At 36.2% G+C, this 24,906-nt stretch overlaps 1 protein-coding gene across 2 annotated transcripts in view; it reads left to right on the forward strand.

The window, feature by feature from the left end:
* dctn4 (dynactin 4) overlaps positions 1-20,506 on the forward strand; it is a 64,414-nt gene extending 43,908 nt beyond the window's left edge. For both annotated transcript variants that reach the window (XM_028813715.1, XM_051934155.1), the window contains 6 exons: positions 4,450-4,559; positions 5,128-5,201; positions 8,620-8,674; positions 17,380-17,484; positions 18,054-18,151; positions 19,403-20,506. In XM_028813715.1, coding sequence (XP_028669548.1) covers positions 4,450-4,559; positions 5,128-5,201; positions 8,620-8,674; positions 17,380-17,484; positions 18,054-18,151; positions 19,403-19,616 — 656 coding nt within the window. In that variant the 3' untranslated portion in view covers positions 19,617-20,506. The remainder of the gene's footprint in view (positions 1-4,449; positions 4,560-5,127; positions 5,202-8,619; positions 8,675-17,379; positions 17,485-18,053; positions 18,152-19,402) is intronic.
* The last annotated feature ends 4,400 nt before the right edge of the window (positions 20,507-24,906 follow it).

Consider the following 24,906-nt stretch of genomic DNA (forward strand, 5'->3'; position numbering starts at 1 on the left):
ACCCATTCACTCTTAAACCTGAGATCCCTGAAGAGTCTTATCAGTGTCGGCATGCCTTGTCCCACAAGTAGTCTGTCTCCTGTGGCTGCTGGTTGGAAATACAATGACTATAATAATTGCTTTTTATTAACATACTGCTGCATTTGTAAAGAAGAAAAACAGTAGACTGGTTGTGCTGGCCCTAACTTGATACTGTTACAATCCCACTTTTGTGGTTGAGTCCATAGAAGTGGCATTTTATTCTGAAAGCCTCAATGTAAATGATGCTCTGCTGCTGCCCAATATACACATAAAAAATAATAAAATACACTGCCTGGCCAAAAAAAAAAGTCACCACCTGGATTTAACTAAGCAAATAGGTACGAGTCTCCTATTGGATAATTACTGCATGGGCGATTATCTTTCAGCTGGCAACAAGTTATTTAACCCCAACTGGTGCAATGAGTTGCTTCCCATTTCTTAAACAACCATGTCGAAAGACACATCTCGTGGTCGTGGAAAAGATGTTAGTCTGTTTGAGAAGGGTCAAATCAATGGCATGCATCAAGCAGAGAAAACATCTAAGGAGATTGCAAAAACTACTAAAATTGGGTTAAGAACTGTCCAACGCATTATTAAAAACTGGAAGGATAGTGGGGACCCATCATCTTCGAGGAAGAAATGTGGCCAGAAAAAAATCCTGAATGATCGTGATCAGCGATCACTTAAACGTTTGGTGAAATCAAATCGAAGGAAAACAACAGTAGAACTCGGGTCTATATTTAATAGTGAAAGTTAGAGCATTTCCACACGCACCATGTGAAGGGAACTCAAGGGATTGGGACTGAACAGCTGTGTAGCCGTAAGAAAAACCACTAATCAGTGAGGCAAACCGGAAAAAAGGCTTCAATTTGCTAGGGAGCATAAAGATTGGACTCTGGAGCAATGGAAGACGGTCATGTGGTCTGATGAGTCCAGATTTACCCTGTTCCACAGTGATCGGCGCATCAGGGTAAGAAGAGAGGCAGATGAAGTGATGCACCCATCATGCCTAGTGCCTACTGTACAAGCCTGTGGGGGCAGTGCTATGATCTGGGGTTGCTGCAGTTGGTCAGGTCTAGGTTCAGCAACAGTATGTGCTCCAAGAATGAGGTCAGCTGACTACCTGAATATACTGAATGACCAGGTTATTCCATCAATAGATTTTTTCATCCCTGATGGCTCGGGCATATTCCAAGATGACAATGCCAGGATTCATCGGGCTCAAATTGTGAAAGAGTGGTTCAGGGAGCATGAGACATCATTTTCACACATGGAGTCCAGACCTTAACCCCATTGAGAATCTTTGGGATGTGCTGGAGAAGGCTTTGCGCAGCGGTCAGACTCTACCATCATCAATGCAAGATCTTGGTGAAAAATTAATGCAACATCGGATGGATCTAAATCTTGTGACATTGCAGAAGCTTATCGAAACAATGCCACAGCGAATGCATGCCATAATTAAAGTTAAAGGCGGTCCAACGAAATATTAGAGTGTGTGACCTTTTTTTTTTTTTTTTTTTTGGTGGCTTTTTTTTTGGCCAGGCAGTATAAGTCTGCCTTCAGCTTGCTTGCCTACCTCTTTCCTGTTCTTTTAGTTCAGTCACTATTCTCACTCTGTTGCTTTCTTACAAACTAACTCATATTCTTCCCGATTTTAAAAGCATGTTCACACCTAGTTTATTTGGTGCAGTTTTTTGGACACCAGTTGCACTGTGATGCAGACAAAAACAACTGTACTGAGATCCTTTGGTAAGGGTAGTCTCAATGCTGTACCAAGCAAATGCCGGACCACAAGGTATGATCATGATCCAGCACAAGAGTGATCCAACTACATGAAATACACTGCATTATGGGTGAAAATGTGTGTACTGAGGTAGTCATGCTAAATGTCTGCTTTCAGTAATTAAGCAGTCTCATTCACAGTATAATGACTCAAGGATTAACGTGGAGCATTAAAAAAAAAAAAAAAAAATGTAACAATAATATATACATGGGTACAAATGTAACATAATGCGCATAAACAATTTGCACAATTACTAGTCTGTCACCTAGCATGCAGGTCTATCAAAAATACATACAGAAGTATTGAGAAACAAATAGCAGTGCCCCGTAAAACTGACCATGAAACCCCCAATCTTACACTATGAAAGTGATGTGCACAGGAGGGTGTTCTGTCAGTAAATTCTTTGATTCTTAGTAACTGTTAATCAGACATCAATAAATATATTTATAAGCTTCACTGGACTGACTGTACTTACATCGCTTCAATGTTTGCAGTGCAAAATGCAACCTTAATAACTAGAAACTGAAACATAGTAACAATCAATAACCTGATTTGGAACAAAGCAAACAGACTAGGAGTGTGAAACTGGTTAGACCAGGGGTAGGCAACGTCGGTCCTGGAGTGCCACAGTATGTGCAGGTTTTTGTTCCAACCCAGTTCCTTAACGAGAACTCAATTATTGCTGATGAAGCACATATTGCTTAAGTGACATTTTAATGCTTCATTTTAGTGGTCTCGCTTGTTAAGGTTCTCCAACCTTAATTGCTTATTTCAATCTTAAACTGCTGCATTCAGTGTTTTAATTGCTCCTTATTAGCAATAAGATGTAAAACAGGGGTAGGCAATGTCGGTCCTGGTGAGCCGCAGTGGCTACAGGTTTTCATTCCAACCCAATTGCTTAATTAGAAACCAATCATTGCCAATCTCAGACCTTATTTAATTTTATGGCTTGTTAGTCTGTGCAATGTAAGGCTTTTATATCGTAGATTTTTTTCCTTTCCAAGGATATCATCCAAATGATTTGAAGCCTAAAACAGATCATTTTCAGTCTGTCACATTTTTCTATTAAGTGTTTTATTAAATCAAACTGTGCATGATGAACACACACAGATGTAATTGGAAAAAAGCTAGCTGGAGAACTGCTGGCTGCTTTGTCTTTTACATCTTATTGCTAATAAGGAGCAATTAAAACACTGAATGCAGCAGTTTAAGATTGAAATAAGCAATTAAGGTTGGAGAACCTTAACAAGCGAGACCACTAAAATGAAGAATTAAAATGTCACTTAAGCAATATGTGCTTCATCAGCAATAATTGAGTTCTCGTTAAGGAACTGGGTTGGAACAAAAACCTGCACATACTGTGGCACTCCAGGACCGACGTTGCCTACCCCTGGGTTAGACTGTCAGTCAACACTTCCCACGGAGGAGCCCTCATATAAAGTGCTTTCCTTTGCACTCCACCCCTAATCGTGCTGTGTTAAAATACTAGTGTAAAAATACAAATAATGGAGCAAATTAAGGTAACAGCGTGTGTTTCTTGTAATGATTAAAGCTCCTTTTTGAGGGCTATTTTATAGCATTTATAAAATAAAGTATAAAAATAGCACCCAAAATTTGAATATTTACTCATTTTTAATTTGAATATTTGAATCCTATATTTTGTCTAATTTGATAGCACTAATGTCAATCATATTTTTCTTGCAGAACACTTTCTGAAAATGCAGGAAAAACTCTCTAAATACACCTGAAAAGCTCCTCACAAACACTCAAAAAAAACACGTACAAAAAGCCATTAAAAAGCTTGAAAAATGCGACACAAATGCTGGAAATTTACAATGCTTGGGTGTGAATGGGCCCTAAGGTGTATGTTATTGGAAGTTGTTTAACTTAAAATCATGTGAATTATAGGAGGAGATCAGAATATGTTTTACTGCACAACATAGGTTTCTTTAGGGGTAATTCCATAACAATTCACCTAATTTTGAAAAAAGTTGGTACTACATAGCTTTCAAAAAATGTTTAACTCTGCTGATTCATTTGTAAAGTTAATTGCCACCAAAAATAATTTGCTCCCTTTTAGCCGGCTTTAAAGGCATCATAATTTTTAACATTTAGAAGTACCTTTGAGAGATGTCAAATATCTCCTGCACCAGTAGAGATATTTGAATGATGTGAAAATATTTTTTCTCAGCTTAAAGTAAGGATTGTTTTTCAATTGTCATGTGTTCTGAATCAGTTTTATTCTTTATTTTTTTAGATATTTAAATTTCAAATTTTAATTATTTTGAAAATCATTTTCACTTTTTAATGCATCTCTCTTTTGGGTGTTTGTCAGTATGTTCTCATTGGGTTTCATGTTGTGGTCATTTTTTGTTATAAAATTACATTAATAATACATTATTACTAAGCCATTGTTTGAGTGGTGAAGTCTTGAGCTGCCATTCCTCCAATGTGTTGACTTTATAATAAACATTGATTATAATAAGAATGCTGTTTATTTTTAGGTAACTGCTTAAAGTTTTCCTGTATCCTTGAAACTCTCAATTCTTTCATTTTTTACAGGAGCAGATCTAAACAAATTTATTTTTACATCTTATGACATAATTAATAACTAAAGTTTATTAATAATCTGTGATTTCTGACAGTTACCACTCTTCGGCAGCGTCTTTTGCAGCCAGATTTCCAGCCAATCTGTGCTTCACAGTTATACCCACGGCATAAGCATCTGCTCATCAAAAGATCTTTACGTTGCAGGGTAAGGAATGTATGTGGTAAAAATTTATATTTAGTGAAATGATGGGTAAATGTTTTCTCTGGTCAGTTCTCAGACATGCTCATTTTATTATCTGTCACGGTTTTAAAGACTTGTAGTAACCGTTAACTTTTTTATATAATTATAATAAAATATATATAGAGAGAGAGGTCTGTCAAAAGTGTAGGAATAAAACAAATATGCATAACCATATTACAGACCTTCGCTTCCATATATATATATATATATATAATATAACTGTGATACGGTTTGCATATTTGAAACTGGAGATCCACAAAGGGAGAAAATGAGTCACATATCTTAAATAGTTTTGTATTCTTAAGCTTTCGCAACCTATCCAGGTGTCATCACAGGAAAATTATTAAGCATACAGAAATCAAAGACAATATATAGCAAGTGAAGGGTATTTTGTCACTGCTATTATAAGAAAATTTTGGCTCAGTTAATTAGAAGTTCCACATTCTTGCTGTCATTTTCAAATTGTTTCTTGAAAAATAATGTGAAAAAATCGATGTGACTTTTTTAATGTTTTTATTTTCACTGTTTTCAGAAATGTGAGCACAATTTAAGCAAACCTGAATTTAATCCAACCTCAATTAAATTCAAAATTCAGCTTGTGGCCGTGTAAGTATGCTATTTGAATTTTTTTTTATTTCAATCATGTTTCTATTTTTCAACAAGATATTATGATTTTAAATAGAAATAAAAACTACTTTTGAACATCATTATATAGTTTAGAAGTAAAATTGTGTAAAATGCAAAAATGCAACTGAAAAAGAAATTGTTATATTGGAATATTTTGAAGTTATTCTTAAATTTTATATCCCGGATAGGAGTGTTGCTTGAATCATTACTTGGGTAGCAAGTTTTTAGCTTGAAAGTAGTGGAAAAATTGTGTAGATGGAAAGTTACATTTGAAGCTTAATTGATCGTAGGTTTGAAAAACATTATCAATGTACAAGTCTCTAAATGTTTTCATCCCAGACATTTTCCAAGCATTCAATACTGTGAATGTTTGAAAGGGTGGAAAGGAATGGTTGTCGTTTAGACTTACAATACATAAAAGCTTCTGTGTCTTAAAGTGCTTCCTATATTGGTTCCATATTCTGAGTAAATGAAGGGCAATTAGATTATTAGCATATTGTCGATTGTTTGTATTTACTGGAGCACAGAGCAGGGAATATAAAGATGTACTGCAAGATTTTAATTCTGTTGTAGACCAGGCTGGTGTATGGTCATCAGTTTGTGTCGATGTCCAGGTCTTTAAAGCCTATATATTTGCCGTCCTGTAATAACATTGAAAGTTGGGTAGTGCCATGCCCCCTTTTGCTTTAGGTTGTTGTAGAGCTGCCCTTTGGATGTTGGATGTTTAGAATTCCAAATAAATTAGGTCATGATTGAATCTAATTTCTTAAAATAAATAATAGTTAATATATATGGGGTTGGCTTGAAAGAAGCTTGGCAAGGATGTTCATCTTACAGTGTTGGTCCTCCCTGCTAATGTGTGATAGAGGGTGGACCATCTATTCATATCTTATTGTTTTCCATGCAAACAACAAAATTTGTTGAAAAATAGCTTTATATTTACTTGTGATATTTACCCCTACATCTATATTTAAACTGATCTGCTAAGATAAATGTTGGAAGGTGTCCAATCTAGTATTGTGTGCTAGAGAGTTCATTGGAAAAATCACACTTTTATTCAGATTAATTTTGAGTCCAGGTATCTTTTGAAAATCTGCTAGTACTTTTAGGATTGCCGGCACGGAATGTTTAGGGTCAGATATATACAGTACTATATCACCTTCATATAGTGATATTTTCTGTTCAAGCACTTCTGAGAAAATCCCAATTATCTCTGATGCATTTCAAAAGTAAACAGCCAATTGCAATGAGCAATGGTGATAGGGATAGGGGACATTCTTGTCGAGTACCGTGCTCTACTTTGAAGTAGTCCGAGATAATATTGTTAATATGAACTGACACTTCTGGACTAGTATAGAGTGTTTTGATCTTTGCATATATGTTTTTGGGCCAAACCCAAATTTGTGCAGTGTGCCAAATAAGTAGTTCCATTTGTCTCCAGAAAATAATCAATTTGCTTGGCCATGAATTCTGTACAGTGCTTGTCAGCTAATGACAGGGGGTTAAGATGCCAGCTACAAGATGATTATGTAGGGTATAGTAAGTTAAACTCCATGATCAGAGGGGTGGTTGGAGACAACAATAACATCATACTTACACTATTTGATAATGAGCAAAAAATTGTCTATGAAGAAATAATCAATTCTTGAATAGCGATGATGAACTTGTGAGGAGGAGGAATATGTTTTTAAGGTTAGTATTTAGAAAACCTCCATTGGTGTGTTAAGTTCTGATCCATTACAAACTGTAATTATCTTTGCAGTATTAGTTGTTATCACCACTCAGGATCCACATATATGTCTGCAGATAGTATAGTTCTGCCTATTAAGATTCTCATGCCCCTAGTTTTCCTTGCATAGCTGAAGTGAAAAATTTGCCTAATCTAATCTATTTGCAACTGAAGCCGGTCCTAATAGAAATGCTATCTTGGCATTTAAACCTGTTAAAGGAGAGAATACTTTATTTCTCTTTAATTCATGATTGAGACCTTTGGCTTTCCAGCTCACGAAGTTCACTGTTTGGTCATAAAAACATTGCTTCTGAACTTTTTCTTGACATTTTGCAGTCTTAAGTTAAGGTAGTACATTTTTACATACTGTATAATAGTTTTGACCTAGACTTCATATCATTGCCTGGTGTTATGGCTATGAAGCCTGTTGTGTTAGGATTGATATCAGCATTGTGTAGCCTGTGTTTTAATACTGTAGTACGTGGCGCATTTAGCAGCTGTTGCAGGTTAGAAGTTTGGGAAATTACAAATGCGGTTATTTTCAAATATAATCGCCTCTTTCTGTCTGAGAAGGGAAATGAAGTTTTGTTTAGCCTGAAGTTTGTTGAAACCGACAATAAGGCTTCACGATTTTGAGGCATTTCATCCACATATGCAGTAGGTGGCAGAGATCTTGGTTTGTCCGATTTAAAGTCCTCTCCAGTTATTTTAGAGACTAGTTCAGCTATGAATTACATGGGTTGGACTTTCACGTTTTTCAGAGAGACCCATCGATTCTGGTGGTGTTCCTTCTATATCTATTTTCCAGCATTGCCAGTTTGTGGCCAGTGTTATTTATTTATTTTAAACTATTGTCCCAAGGTATCCTCAATTTACATTATATGCGAGTATAAATAAGAATGAGCAGCAAAGAGAGGGTTCAGAAAGACAAGGGGTAAGGATAAGATAGCTAAAATTTCATCAGAGTCAAAATAGGCCTCAAGGTCACAGTGCAGCCTAACAGAGACTGTGCCTGGAACAGATGGGCAAAGGAATAGATCTACCAGGACCTGACGCTGCAGCAACGGCTCTAGCCGAAAGCAAAGGTGGGAGCGAAACTGTAAGCATGGCAGGCAAGGAGGATTTGTCGATTTCCAGGAGGATTATTGGAATTGAGCATGGCTCTTTCATATCCACTGTCCGCTAATACCCATTAACCACCCCCAAGTCAAGAAATAAATGACCTAAACAAGAAGAATGAGAAACAGCATCAGGATATTAAAGACCTGGTGAAATATTTAAGTGTGAAGACTGAAGTCCAAATTTCAAATAAACACTTTCATAAAAGGTAAAACAAAACAAGAATAAAACCAAATATAAAGAAATTGTTCAATTTACATGTTACTGTCAATGTGTGAAAACTGAAACCCAAAACAAAGGTACTATCGGTATCCAATAAACACAGTGATGAGGAGGTGCGAGTAAAATTAAGGTGGCCCAGCATTACCAGTATTTTCTCCGGCTTCAAGGATTCTGGTTAATAAGTGTCCAGTTCACTGAATGACATGGTGATTGCATTTCAAACACATTGACTTTTCCTTTTTTTGTTCTTTAATGTTGATATAACTGGTATGGTCTACTCAAACTAAATGCATTCATTATTTTCTTTTTTTTTCATTTTTATTTAAGAAATTACATTCCTGAAGTAAGAATAATGTCAATACCTAATCTGCGATATATGAAGGTAAGTGAAATCTTCAGCTTTTGTTTCTTTGTATCTTTTCAAATATGTTCTTAAGTTTTTTTCAATTTTTCTTCCACACGTTTTGCAATAGGAATTAAAATGGGAGGTTGTGTTAGTTTATTAAATAAGACTGGTAATACTTAAGCATTTTGTTTAGATAAATTGAAGCTTTTATGTACATGAACATTGTGGCCAAAACCATAGCTATATTATAGAACTGTAGGTAATTCTGAAGTTTCTTTGAAATATCATGCAGTCTAGGAATGAAAGTACAGCATAACCTAAAATATACATGTGTATATATACATGTACAACCCAGTGAAGAAGTAGCAGATTAAGACTGTGCCATGAAGGGACATACTTTTAAGGAGCACCTCAGTTGGATTAAGGAGAATGGCGTCTTTGAAATATACACATCTGTTTCTTCTGCTTATACTAAAGCAAAGCTTGCTGTATTGACAATGATTTGAATCATTCAGGTTGGATCTTTTCTTTTACCTTTGACTTGTATTTAATGTCTGGTTTCTCTGCAAATTAACATTCGTAATGAGTAAAGTTTGAATTTTTTCTCACTAAAACTTTTTTTGATATCATGTGCCCCAGTGTGCTTGTTCAAGTTGTTTCCTTGTATGCCCCTGTTTTGCTATCAAAACAACCTGACAGGAGGACTTCTTAGAGTATGTCTTGAATGTTTGAGCTGTGATCATCCTGTTAGAATGGTGCAGCCTTTTCAGGGGTAATGATAAGATAGCCAGCTTCTAGCTAAGATAGGTTTTTGAAGCTGAGTTCGCCAGCCTTGGCCGTATTTCTCGGTTTGAGTTTTTGCAGCCCTTTCAAAGGTAATGATATGTGAAGTCAAAGCAAAATTGTGACTCTTGAAGCAGCTTTTGACCCTTGCTAAGTTATTCTGAAGTTTTTTTATTTGATGTGTAACTTGGCAGGGACCATAACAGGCCCTTGGCCACCATTGTGTTTTGAAATATGAATGATGAGTGAATATCACATTGGGATGTACTGTACATGTAAATTTCGGCTACAATTTAGGCAGTTCTAGTATTAACTTGTTCACCAATATCAAAAGAACCTTAGAGTTTAAAGTACCTTTTCTGTACACTTTTCCAAAACAAAACACTGCTATTAGTACTTGATATACTGAAAGGTAAATATAAGTAATCAAGTGCAACTCGACTTTTGTTGCACTTGTCTTTTATTTTTCCACTGTAATCCTTTGTAAAATATTTTAAATGTCCACAAGACATTTTATTGAAATAAAGTCATCTGTAGCTTTTTTATTCATACTGTGTCAAATAGATTTCTAAATCAAAGTGGTACTAGTGTGTTATACTGTGTTAGCCATTATGGATGTTGCTTGACTTCTCATTAAATCAGAGTGGTTAGGTGTTGCTGTATGTATATGAAATGTTCCTTACCTTGTTGATGTGACTATGAATATGTCAACCTGTTTATGTGCCCCACTGTTTTACTAATTTCTGTCTGTCAAGATAACACTTAGTGTGTTTACATGCACACATGAAGGCAGAAGCCTGGTTTTGTAAAAATCCATGTTTAAATGAGCAAATTATCTTTTGAAGTTCTCCTTTGTCAAAATGCTCTGATCTCATTAAACTGCACCAAAAAGTGTTAAATATCTTCATCAGCCACTATAAATCCAACAAGCATGAAACCTGTGATAGTTTTCTTGTTTTATATAAATACATTTGATCATTCATGTGCTGTGAAGTGATAACATCCATCCCCTTTTTACATCCCCGACCTGAGCCCCTGGTCATTCATTGTATGAACACTGTGTTATCCGATTACACTGTTTCAACATATCTATAGCAAATAGCTGGATTAAAACTAAGATGACACTTTAATATTTTTCTTTTACTGGATTGCATGCAGCACACTCTTTTCTACTTGGCATTTAATCTCTGCAAAGAAGCACTCACCAGTACCTATGCATCATGCCTTACACCCAGTGCTTCTGCAGTAATAATAACGGTGGTATTTTTACTTCAATAAAAATAAGTATTGTGTTAGATTGTTAAAAGTAATCTGAATACTTGACACATCTTACTTTTTACATTACGTGTTACCCTACACTATGAGATTGTGGTGCTCAGCTCAGCGCTGTATTTTCAGCACATCAGTATAAATTTAGTGATTTCTGAAATACTGAGACAGATTATTTCATCCAGGAGAAGGAATAATGAGATCACCCAAGCATTTGCCTCAGGAAGCTTATATTGTGGGTAATACCTACCACCTGTGGCTGCTGAAAGTGTGGGTGAAGTTAAGCAGGTCAACGGAGTGCAGTGGGACATGCTCGGCCTACAAAATCATGAACTGTATCCTGGTTAAGGGTTTACATGACCAAATAATTTTACTTACGGAAAAATCTGTATCTATTAACTAGGCTACTCAGAGTATGGGAAGTATTTTCTGCAAGAAAGGAAATGAAAATGAAAATGCAGTTTCTCTTTTGCAATTTCATTTTCTAAGTCTATGTGCAAGAATGTTGCAAAAAAGGAAGGAAAACTTCCACTGCTGAGGACAGAAGAATCCTCGGAGTGGTAAAGAAAAAGTCCCAAATGGTTGTCCGACAGATTAGAAACAGTCTTCAGGAGGCAGATGTGTATGTGTCAGAAGACTTCATGAACAGAAATACTGAGGCCTCACTGCAAGATGCAATCTACTAGTTAGCCACAAAAACAGGATGACCAGGTTACAGTTTGCAAAAAAGTATTTAAAAGAGCAAAGTGTGGAAATGAAATAGTGTTTCTGTGGCCAGATGAATCGGAATCATGGTATATAGCGACACAACGTCAGAAGAGTCCACACCCATTGGAATACGAAGGAAACAAAAATGAATGAGAGACGCTATCTCTTCCATCTTTTCACTTCAAACGGATACTCAAAAACATTCATTAATCGGAGCTTACACAGAAGACGCCAAAAAACTTGGCAAGCAATCGACTTCAGGGGTGTGGAAATCAAATTTTTTTCTACTTGTCCACGGACAAGTAAACTTAGAAAATCCACTTGTCCGCCAGTTAAATTCACTTGCCCATAAACAAATAACAAAAGTGAAAAATAGTTTATTTTTTCTGATCTCTTTTATTGATACCAAAACTGCCTTCCATTTTAAAACTGAAAAAAGTTCTTTCAGGGAGTAGTATTTTGCCACCTTGCTCTAGAACGTTATATAAAAGATTCTCTTATCATTTTAACTCACTAATAAACAATGCTTTCATTATATATAGCTACACTAGTTCTGTTTCACATATTACAGTTACATAACAGAACACTGTCCTGGCTCATTTTTTGCCATGTTCTTCAGCTTTTGTCTTGTAACATCTTCTCCCCCAAGAATCTTTACCATCTCAGACAGCATGGGCTGAATGCTGTTCATTTCTGCTTGAGCTGAACTGCATGGTTCCTGGACTGACGGTCCTGCAGAAGTTGATTGCTGATGACTTTTCAGGTTTTTATGAGTGATGTGCCTGTTGCCAGATGATAGCCAGAATTCCACAGCTGGTAGTGGGTCCTACTCTTCTAAAGGTTTGCCATTAACAACAATGCGCATCTGGTTTTGAAGGTTTTCCTGAGTCAGGCGGGTTCTTAGAGAACTCTTTACTAAAGAGTAATCTCACACAAGAGGAAAAAATAATCACGTCTAAGTGAAGATTTTTATAGATATTTCATAACATTTGGAAACCGTTAGAATATTTTCTTCTTTATTTTTAATAAACTGACAGCGTGAAACCAACTTGTTTTATATGAAAAATTCTCTAATCAAAAACGATCTATAGACAGCTCATCAAAATTTATGTTGTCACGCAATAAATTTCTTAACTCCTCAATATAGGCTATCACAACCTATGCAAAATCGCAAATTTCAGGAAAGATTAACTGCCTAACAAGCTTTATGTGGTGAAAACATTTGCATTGTAAGTAAAATGACCACATTTTTATGTAGAAACAATGAATTTTATCAATTGTCTTCTATAATACGCTACCGTGGCTGTTCGTTTGTCTGTCCAGGATTTTAAATCACCTGTAGCTCGCAAACCGTTTCACCTATTGACTTGAAATTTGGTACACATATACTACGAGACGTCTACTATCCGCTTTCGGGGTGATGATTTGTACTACTCTTCATTCTTATTTTATTTTATTGTTGAATCAACTCTCAGTACCGCGCAGCAGGGAGGCCATGCGGCGCATGCATATATGCGCCGTTCTCATTCCCCACCACCTTCGCTAATCATTCTTGTGGCAGATTGAAGACTTAAGTGCCAGCTTAAGTGAAAAATTAAAGAAAACGTACTAAGTAATTGCAACACAAAAACTAACAATCAGTTTTAACGCGAAAAGATGCCAATGAAAGAAGAGAAGCAGTGAGCCGCTAGGCTGGAGAAAAGAAGAGCTGCTCAGGAAGCAGCAAGCGCATCAACCTCGGAGCAAACGAATGCTAAACAGAGACAGAGAAAGAGGATGAAAACTAGGAATGCTCAAGTCAAGTGTATTCACTGCATGTTATCGTGCAGTACGCCGTTACTGGTAATATATAAAAGTTATTGATTAAAATGAAAAATCATCAGAGTACATCGTAATGTCAGCATGAAAAAATGACCGCATCTCCAAGCGTGTAAATAGTAGGGTAAAATACTTAAGTAAGACCATAAGAGTGCTTCCCCTTTGAAAAATCAGCCGTCATTTTGTAAACAATATTGAAGACCAATTTCAGACATGAAGAACATGCTTAAGTAGACAGTTTCCGCACGAAGTACATACCCAAATGTTTAAAATTTGAAAGTAGTGGTAAAGATGTGCCCTGCACAGCACATATACATGTAATTATTTTTTCTCTTGTCTCTTGCACTTGTCCGCGGACAACTGAAACCAGAAAAACACGCTTGTCCGACGGTCAATTTGCCCGGCTCGGTCGTTGGATTTCCGCACCCCTGGACTTGAATCAGAACCCCCACCCCACCTGGCACTCACTCCCTTTTCACCACAAGGTGTCTGAAGGTACAGCGTGCATCCTGGCCAAGTCAGGCGTCAGAATAGCACACAATTAGCGCACGGTCCTCTTTAATGCTAAAAACAAGAAATTGACAGCAGAAACACGAAACGCAGTTTATAGTATTCCATGCAGTTCTTGCTCAGTGGTACACATAGGATAAACTTCAAAAAGAATCGCAACACGTATACAGGAACATCGCAACGCCGTCAGAAGAAAGGACTCGCTTTCATTGATCTATACGCATACTAAATCAACAGGACATACATTTAACTGGGACAATGTACAAGTAAAATTTAAGGCCAGTACTAAAAGTGCCAGAGCGCTGGCCGAATTTTGGCTATCAAATGAGAACGCCATCAATAGACACTTGGACATAAATCCAGCATATGCAAACTTAAGAAGAATATGTTCATAATAAATAAACTGTACACCCAATACCCCCCACCCCCTCAAATCACACTGTCTTAGCCACCTCTCCCACCCCCCCCACGTAATTTTTTCATATATATTGCCTTTGATTCTTGTAAGCCTAAGCATTATCCTCTGATGAAGACCCCTGGCAGGGGTTGAAAGCTCAGGAATAAAAACTACTTTATGATATGTGATTCATTTTTTTCTCCCTTTGTGGATCTCCAGCTGCAAATGTATATGTATATGTATGTATGTATATTTATATGTATTTATATGTATGTGTGTGTGTGTGTGTATATATATATATATATATATATATATATATATATATATATATATATATATATATATATATATATATATATATATATATATATATATATAGTCTATAGTAAATGTAAAATAATAATAAAAATAAAATAGAAATGGATATGACAATACAGTAAGTATAATTAATATTACATTTATCCTCTCCTCTGTGGATTGATGTGTTGTGTCTGTTTGAAGATCTCTTATCCTGCCTCTCTTTATTTTAGCTTGTTGCTGACGCAGTAATTTTCGTTCATCCGCAATAAGACTTGCTCTCTTAGCTCTGTGTGTTTTGGCATTTTTCTGACGCTCATTTTCCTCTTCAATAGATCTATTTGCTTGTCTTTGTCTTTCTCTTTGAGAATTATTTTTAAGCTCATTTTCCTGTTCTATAGATCTATTTGCTCTTCTGAGTGTTTCTCTTTTAGCATTTTTCTGATGCTCATTTTCTTTTTCTTAAATCGATCTGTTTGCTCGTATTTTTTTTTGTCTTTCAGCCTTTCTTTTGTTGATCTTTACTTGCTGAGCTGACTGTTCTTCCAGGAGATGTTGCTTATATAGGATTTGATTGTCTGTGTCTTTTGTCCAACTTGACGTGTCCTTTTTTTTGGGTGGCATGTTGTTAGTAGATGGTCACAGTAATATAGGCTTGTATGTCCGTAATATTCTCTCCTACAGTAATACTGGCTTGTATGTTGCTGTAATATGCGTCACTGTATTGTGTGCCTTTAATTTTCTCTCGCAGTAATACTGGTTTGTATTTCCGTAAAATGCCTGTAATTTTCTCTGACAGTAATACTGGCTTTGATGGCCGTAATATGCATTTAATTTTCTGTCACAACAGTGGGCAATCAGCAGAATCTCCCCAGCAATATGTGCTGGCATGCAGCTGATTATTGTATGTGTGGCGTCTCTCCAGCAACGGATTTTATGTGCGCAAAAATAAATCTACTTTTAAAAGTCATCCTATTGTAATATCATGAAAATTCGTATATTTAGGAAAACCCCTTCAACGACTGACACTTTACACTTTACCGGGCCAAGCTTCTTAATCGCAAATCTGACATCCTCAGAGTGAACACTTGCACAACAACAAACACTAATCCCACCTCTTTAGGGAAGCTGGTCTCCGCGTCTCAGTACCTGATTGGATTTTTCATGCCTTATGTTATAGATCTTCCCTCATTTACCGAAATCCGATTGGATCAGCCATGCGATATTTTATAGGTCCCACCCTCTCTGTCTTGTGTGACGCGTCAGGCGGCCTTTGAAGCATCTGCTAGAGGCCGGTGATTCTGTCACTCATTCCGCCCTTCCCTGTACTTCCGCCTTGGCCGCGACTACCCAATCAGCACTCTCCCCAACAATGATGTCCTTTATTAAAGTGTGCCCCGTGCATGCACACTTCACCAACCAGCCCTAGATTGCCTCATCCTGTGCTCCCTCATGGAGCCCCACCTCGTGCTGCCTTCTCCTTCCTGGTGTCTGGATCGTCTCCCTTGACTGCCTTTTCCCTTCTTTAACCTCCTTGTGTTCTATCTTTTCTTTTTTCCTTCCCCTATCCTGCCAGCCCATAAATATACATCCCTGTGGGCGTAGCGCATTATTCACACGCTGCAGTAAGCCGATGAAGCAATTGAGAACGATCAGGTGTGACTCGCCCCAATCACCTCATCAGCTCCCTGCAGTCGTGCAAACGAGCCCACGGAGACGGACACAGAGAACTGGATTTAAAAACGGGCCTTTTTTTTTTTTTTTTTTTGAAGCCGTGGACCCACTATACCACAAATAGCATTATAAATACAAGTTGCAGTTTTATTATTTATGTATATAGCTTAGCTTGAAGCAAGGTCCATATTAATGCAATCTGCAATATGATGGTTCAGTTGGTAAAGATGCCATCACCAAGTTGCACTTGTTTTATTTTATTTTGGTGAATACTGTTTAATGTACCTGGGCTTGAAGTTTTGAAGTAATGGTATTATTACTGGAAGTTGCACAATTATTTATCTTATTGTTATTATTTATTAGTTTAAAGATTATGCAGTTTAATGATGGTAAAGTTGTTTAAAAAGTGACTTTAACATGTCAGTGGACAGAGATTGTTAACATTAACAGAAAGTGTAGTTGGTTTAAAAAAAATATTTACCATTTGTTCCTTTTCTAAGACATGTGCAGTGCAATACAACTTTTGACAAGCACCTCTGGATATTTAACTAAGTCTAAATGCCTCTTTGGATGGTTGACAATTTGTTGTCAAAATTGTAGTTTAAGTTGTTTGCAAAATTTGTTCAATAAAAAGGTTCTATATTTTGAAAGCAACTGTCATGCAATGTGATTCCTTCTCTTCATTAGTGCCCCCCTCCTTGAAAACTATCACTTTATGGAGCCTTGCAAACCTGTATTAATACTTGTGTGCACATTTAAAATGTTTTTTTGTACAATTCTCATCACAGTGGAAGAGGTTATTCTTAGCCAGTCTACTGCAGTAATTGTAGTGGAAAATGTGGTTAACTCATGCATGGGAAAAAATACCATTGAATACCGTGAAACCGGTACAATTTTGAAAAATACCGTGATATAGAATTTTGGTCATACCGCCAGCACCAAGCTGTAGGTTTTTTTATTATTAATTATTTATTTATGTTTTCTTTCTCAGCCACTTTAAGTGAACACACATGAAGTTAGTTAGTTTTTTAAACCATTGTAGGGTGTTACACTGCGAATGCTGGGTTTACTGACAACTGATACATGCCTTAACACATGTAGAACATAGTACTGTTTCTAGAAAGGACTTTGAATATCTGTATGCTATTTTCCATTTTTAGATGTAGTTTAAAAAAAAAAAAAAACTGTAAACTACATTACATAATATATGTAAATTTATATAATTTTACCATAGTCATAATGTGAACTGTCCTTTGTTTGTTGGTTTGTTTGTTTGTTTGTTTAGGAGAGTCAAGTCCTTTTAACCTTGACAAACCCTGTAGAGAATCTCACACATGTTACTTTACTTCCATGCGAAGAAGGAGACCAGGATGACCAAAGCACTGCAAAAGTATGTAATCTGGCGTACTCGCATTAAATGTGAGGGGTACATTAATTAATACTGTTTTACTTTCTGGCTAACCACTAGCAAATTTTTGTTTAATGTAGGCAAGACATTTTAGGTTGTACAGAGTCTTAAAGGATACATAAGAATCTGATGACTGTTTTTAAGTAGAATGTTGATGGCCTTCTTTTCCTCTCCTGTTTTTAACATGAAAATGAATTTTTAGTGAATTATTCTTATACAGTTATTATACTGTGAGTGGGAAACATACAGGGCAGGAGTAATTTTTCTACCGACTTAGCAGATAGTTTTATCTAATGCAGTTTACATAATACAATTGTTAGCTTATTTTTCAGTTTCATGACTGGCAGGTTAATTTGCATACCAAAGATCTTACGCTGAGTTAGTGGTGGACAGGGAACAAGCATTTTTATAGTGTACTTTCCATACTGTCACGTTGATTGTTTACTTTATACAGAAGTATTTTTTATAATGGCTACTGGTTAAGGGTATCAAGGGTATTTAGGCTTAACTGTTTATAATGTTGGCGTATGTTTACCTATTATGTACTGTAGGTTGTGCTTTCACCTAAGGAGCTAGTCTTGGCTGGCAAAGATGCTGCAGCTGAATATGATGAGTTAGCAGAACCTCAAGATTTTCAGGATGACCCAGAGTATGTATTTCTTTCATAGATTATCTATATTTAGTTTAATTTTCTATATCACTTTTCACTAAATGCATGCTGAGCATTTCTGCAGAAATTTAATACTGTAATACATTAATAGTAAATTTTTAAACTTTGAGAACTTCATGCACAGACATATAAATAATGTTAATCTCACTGTAAAACAGGGCAGTATCAGTTATACTAATACAAACAAATAATGATAATGTTAGATCCACTAACACTGTTGATGACAAATGGCCATATGGCCACTAAGGCGAGGAAATAAATTAGAAGAATGGTTGGTTATGAAAGATTAGTATTAGTTTAGCATTTCAGAGGTTTTTAGTCTAAACCAATAATGTTAATGGGTCTAGTTTCAATGTCATTACATTTTCTTTAGAACCATGCAGTTTAATAGCAAAGTGGACATTTTGCTCGGTGGCTTTCTCATAGCTTGTGTTGCCAAAATACATTCCGTCATGTAGGTACTGTTGTCTTTTGTCTTTTCTGGGGACAGCCATTTCTCTCGAGCTACTCTGTGGTCTGATAATGTAACTTTACAGTTCTGCTTGGCTATCCCAACTTCAAGTGCCAGATAGTATTCTTAAATCACTTTAAATAATACATGATTTTTCCGTTGAATAAATGAAACAATCTGTGGACTTCATCTGCCTTTAAAACATTTCCTGCAATTTTCAGATGTCTGGGTTTTGTTATAGATTGTTTCATACCATACATTTATTACAATTTTCCTGGTGTGATTTATCTTCAGCAGTAAAATGAAATCATTTTTTTATGAGGTGTGTTCATATCCTGTTCATTTTTTGCTATCTTCTGAACATCAGAGCGACTTTGAATATAACAAAAATAAACTTATGCAGCTGTTGCCACCTCCAAATAATAACCCTGCTGTAGAAAGTCAAGACTTTGCACATTACAGAAATATAACCAAAGACATTAAGTCACATTTTGCATGGAAATAGTCAAACTTCATAGCAGCAGCATAACTTTTCCAAATCATAAACCAAAGCATTTTGTCACAATAATTTGGAATTTCGAAAGAGTTTTTGACATCATTTGGCAACTTTGGTAATCTTCATAAAATTAAATACTATAGTGGAAAAGATTGTGTGTCTCAGAATCATATTTTTTGATTTTCTAGTTCATTAGATAATTATCAATTATTATTAAATATTTTGAAGAAATTGCACTTTTATAAATGTATTAGCTATTAATTTTTTTTTTTTTTATTAACAGCATTGTTGCTTTTAGAAAATCCAACAAAATTGGATTTTTTATCAAGGTCACACCACAGCAGGAGGAGGGGGAAGTGACAGTGTCATTTAAACTCCGACATGACTTCAGAAATCTGGCGACACCAATCCGCCCCATGGAGGAAGGGGAACAAGGAACAGAGGCAGTCTGGCTTGTCCACCATGTGGAACTTAGTCTGGGACCATTGGCTGCATGAATTTGACCAAAAAAAAAAACACTATCCTAAATTTACACCTGTACATTTGATTAGGAACTTGCTATTGCAAAAAGTGAAATAATCTGTTTTGCATAACGACAAATAAGAACATAACAAAATGCACATCCTGGTTACAGTAAAATATCTTCAGTCCCATTCTTGTTGCACAGTCAAGATTAGGCTAAATGTTATATATAGTTTACATGTGTAAAATTTAGAATACACGAAGCTAATTAATATTTATTCCACATAATTGGCATGTGCACTGCTCAGTCAGTGCTTCTGTCATGTTAAATAGCTTTTTTATTGTTCAATGCAGAGCTGAATGAGAGGAAGAAGTGCTAACTTTTAAGTCTGTATTAATATATAGGTGTACTTGAGCAACAATTGTTTGGACATTCTTATGCTAGTCCAGTATGTTCGCAGCATGAAACAAATTGAATCCCCTGTCCCCTTTAAAATGATTGACTTTATTTTGTCATATTTAGTCATTTAAAAATACAAATAGCTGTACTCAGGTTGTTATTGAATATGGTGTACCTGCTACTGATTTAATGAATATTTGCCTGAAATGAAAGCTGTTTTTTTCCTCAAAATCATGGGTTCAACATACTTAATAAATGGCTATTAAAATCTTAATAAACCTCTGTATAGGAATGAAACCCTCCAACTGATCTTGTGCTGAAATGAGTGGATTCAAGGGATGGATGGAGTATTTTCACAAACAGTATAAAAGTTATTGGTTATTATAATCTGCCCTTCCTCTAGAGACTGCCCTGTGCTAAATTTGGCTAGCTTCTTCTACAAGAAAGCTACAATCAGCATTTACTTTGTTTGCATTTGCTTAATATTGTTATTTAAAAATATCAATAAATAAAAAATGTACATAATTGTTCAAGTTGTGTGTTTATTTCAACTGTGACTGGTGCATCAAGGATTTATATGGTGATTCCAGGGTAATGTGCACCAAGTATTATCATTAATTGCCTTTGAAGTTTTTGTTTCACCTTTAATGCATTTTATGTGAATCTGTATGCAGCTGTTTGGTTTAAAATGTAAATCCTTGTTGAATATTGTGTGGTACTGCAGTTCATATTTCAGCCATACGATGGTGCTGCTACTTCTGCAAATGTTTTTTTTTTTCTTTCAGAATGTAACATTCTTAATCAAAAAAAAGTAAACAAGGTCTAATACTCAGGTTGCACAGCTTTAGATTAAATGTTAAAAACAAGTTTAAGGGCGTCAAAGTGTGTTTTTTTTTCCATCTAATATATAAAACTTTACTCCTTTTTAGCTGGCTATTAATTTATGTATATTAATTATGCATTTGTGGTTATTTGAGTTGTTTGTTTCAGCACCTTTTAAGCTGCAGGTGTCGCACCACATAAAGAATAGAATAAGGGTGTGGATCTCTTAATCTGACTCTATTATTAATATTTGAAGATAGCTTTTCCTTTAAGTTATGGATTAATTATAATGTTTGAGTTGCCATTGACCTACTTTAGTTTGTAAAACTTGAGATTATGTACCCTTAGAAAGAAATACCTTTTTGTATGTAACTTCAGAGATTAGGAGCCATTTAACTAATGCGAGCTTTATAAAGAAACATCAGGAGTTAAGTAGCTTTCCTAGCAAGTGTTACATGAGTAATGTTTTATATGCAACTTCAGAGGTGCCATTCATTGGCATGTGTTTCAGAATATGGCATCAGAGGCTAGGCAGCATAACTTAATGTGATAATTCAGATGCTAACCATGAACAGAATACTCTACAATTATGAATATTCAAACTGTGAACCTCAGAGGCTAATTTTCCAGCCTGTCTCCATGGGGAAAAAGAGTTGGACCTAGAGTCAAAGATCAGGTGTAGTAATTAAATTATAATTAAAAATGCAAACCCAAAATTACATGCCGTAACAAACAATATACAGTAATCCCTCCTCCATCGCGGGGGTTGCGTTCCAGAGCCACCCGCGAAATAAGAAAATCCGCGAAGTAGAAACCATATGTTTATATGGTTATTTTTATATTGTCATGCTTGGGTCACAGATTTGCGCAGAAACACAGGAGGTTGTAGAGAGACAGGAACGTTATTCAAACACTGCAAACAAACATTTGTCTCTTTTTCAAAAGTTTAAACTGTGCTCCATGACAAGACAGAGATGACAGTTCAGTCTCACAATTAAAAGAATGCAAACATATCTTCCTCTTCAAAGGAGTGCGCATCAGGAGCACAGACTGTCAGAAACAGAGAGTAGAGAAAAGCCAAGCAAAATGACACCTTTTATTGGCTAACTAAAAAGATTACAATATGCAAGCTTTCGAGGCAACTCAGGCCCCTCCTTCAGGCAAGAGAGGAAAGCAAACAAATCAATAGGGCTGTTTGGCTTTTAAGTATGCGAAGCACCGCCGGTACAAAGCTGTTGAAGGCGGCAGCTCACACCCCCTCCGTCAGGAGCAGGGAGAGAGAGAGAGAGAAACAAAGTCAAAAATCAATACGTGCCCTTTGAGCTGTTAAGTATGTGAAGCACCGTGCAGCATGTCGCTTCACAAAGCAGCTGCACACAGAAGGTAGCAACGTGAAGATAATCTTTCAGCCTTTTTAGACGAGCGTCCGTATCGTCTAGGTGTGTGAACAGCCCCCCTGCTCACACCCCCTACGTCAGGATCAGAGAAAGTCAGCGCAAGAGATAGATTGAGAAAAGTAAGTTGGGTAGCTTCTCAGCCATCTGCCAATAGCGTCCCTTGTATGAAATCAACTGGGCAAACCAACTGAGGAAGCATGTACCAGAAATTAAAAGACCCATTGTCCTCAGAAATCCGCGAACCAGCAAAAAATCCGCGATATATATTTAAATATGCTTACATATAAAATCCGCGATAGAATGAAGCCGCGAAAGGCGAAGCGCGATATAGCGAGGGATCACTGTAATGACAAATACAGTATATGGTGTATAGTGGCTAAGAACACATGGTAGATGGCCCAAGAATTTTGCAAATTTCTTATGTTCTGTTGCACAGCCCATGTCAAATAACCAGACCAGTTCTGTTGCAGGCACTGGAAATAATTCCTTAAACCTTTGCAGATCAATAGTTATTAGGTGCAATGGGGCAAGACTTCTTGACTCCCAGAAATGTGAAACTAATGTAATAAAGTCAACATTGATTTTTTTGGGGGGGGGGTCCAAAGGCTAAACTTTGGCATATCTTCAGAGAGAGAGTTGTCTTTCTTTCTTAATTGTGTTTAACTGTCTGGTCTCCATAATAGTTTATCTGATGCAAGCATCAGTCATTTCTCCCATCAGGTGGAAAATGTCTTCTCACTTTTTAATGTGTGAGCAGGTTGCTGCCGATGCAGTGCCTAGAATGGACATCTGTAGTCAGTTCATTCATTAATACATCTTTCATTTTATTAATACAATATACCCCTATCCACTTGTGCTCTGATATCCTACAAAGCTGAGTATGTGTGTGTTCAGGTGTGCAAATACACACTGTTGTGCAAAATGTAGTGGAGACTGGTTCTTGTTCCTCATTTGATCAAGAGAACAACATAGGCGATGTTTCCTTCTGGAATTTATTTGGTGCCTACCCTAGGCAGTGCTGGGTGTCACTGTCTAGTGAATTATATTTTTTAATCATATCATCTAATGCATATAATTTAGAAAATTTCTTATTATTTTAAGTATTAGTACCACTAAGTAACTATTATTTTATAGTATTGCCTTAAATGTATTATTCTTAAATGAGCACACATTTAACAACTCTTCAATTTCCTCCATCCTCCATTTAGAAATATAAAGCTGCATTTTTCTTAAAATGTTGATATTATCCCCCCGCTATGCTCACAATAGTGGATTGTCTCCAGCATGTTATGCTTATGTGGGTTTGGCAGAAACTGATTTTGCAGATTGTTATGAAGCTGTTACTCTTAAATATTGTATGTAAAATGTAAGACTTGCAGTCGAAGATAGGATGATTAAGTATACCCAATTGTGCCACTCATTTTCAAAATATCATAGAGCAGTCAGTATGAGTATAGTTTTGTTTTTTGAACTTTCAGAATTTTGAAGTTTTTTTTTTTTTTTTTTTGTTTTTTTTTAACTGAGAAACAGTTTGAAGCTGCTGATCAAGTGCATGACAGCCTTCATTTCTGACCACACATAGATTTAGTGCAGAGTACCTTTGTCCTTGGTTGTGACAGTTTTCCAAGTTTTATTACCTAATCATTGCAAATATCAATTTTGTTTTTATTTTCACTTCACTCAGACTTGTTTGCCTAGGTTTACCCTTCGGTTTTGTCTGAGAAGTAACTAGTATTAAAGACTAAGAATGCAGCTCTCATTAATTTGAAGCTGTGATATGCAAGACATTTGTTGAGGCATAATCAGTGTCACTTTTTTGTCAAACCCTTTCAGTATTCCATCAGTGGACGATTACATTCTTCAGTCTTTTAAAGAAAGCTGAAGAACTGCGTCTAACAGGCAAACTAAATTCTCAAGCTGGCAAATTAAATGATTCAGTCAAATGTTGTTCATAAATCTCAGCAACATTGGTGATGGCATTCCGGCTTTGAAAAATATAAGAGCATTATTTACAATGTTTGTTACAACTGTTTCTGTGCTGTGACAAAGCAGCTTGATGGTTGAGGTCTCCAGGACTCTAAACTAATCCATGTCATATCATGTGATATCGTCTACTGTTAAATTCTGGTCTGTACTTATAAGTTTTTTATTTTTATACTGTATTGAGGATTTGTTCTCTTCTGTGTATTATATTGTATTGACCCCTTTCTTTTTGACACCCACTGCACGCCCAACCTACCTGGAAAGGGGTCTCTCTTTAAACTGCCTTTCCCAAGGTTTCTTCCATTTTTTTCCCTACAAGGGTTTTTTTGGGAGTTTTTCCTTGTCTTCTTAGAGAGTCAAGGCTGGGGGGCTATCAAGAGGCAGGGCCTGTTAAAGCCCATTGCGGCACTTCTTGTGTGATATTGGGCTATGCAAAAATAAATTGTATTATATAGTGTATAATCTGCGTAGGATTTTTTCATTTATTTTATTTTTGAAAACATTCTGGTCTAAACTATATTTCATTATGAAAGGTCTAATGGCTGCCACCTTGATGGAATCTGGGAAAGTATCAGTCAGTAAAGTTTTATTTATTACAGGCCCAGAGCATTAACTAAAAGTAGACTGAATACATTTTATTTTAATGCTTACGTGGAGTGCATTGCATTTCTTTACACGACCACATGTTAATCTTACCAAAACCAAATGAAATATAATGACTAA

The sequence above is a fragment of the Erpetoichthys calabaricus genome, chromosome 11 (assembly GCF_900747795.2).
Source record: "Erpetoichthys calabaricus chromosome 11, fErpCal1.3, whole genome shotgun sequence".
Classification (NCBI taxonomy): domain Eukaryota; kingdom Metazoa; phylum Chordata; class Cladistia; order Polypteriformes; family Polypteridae; genus Erpetoichthys; species Erpetoichthys calabaricus.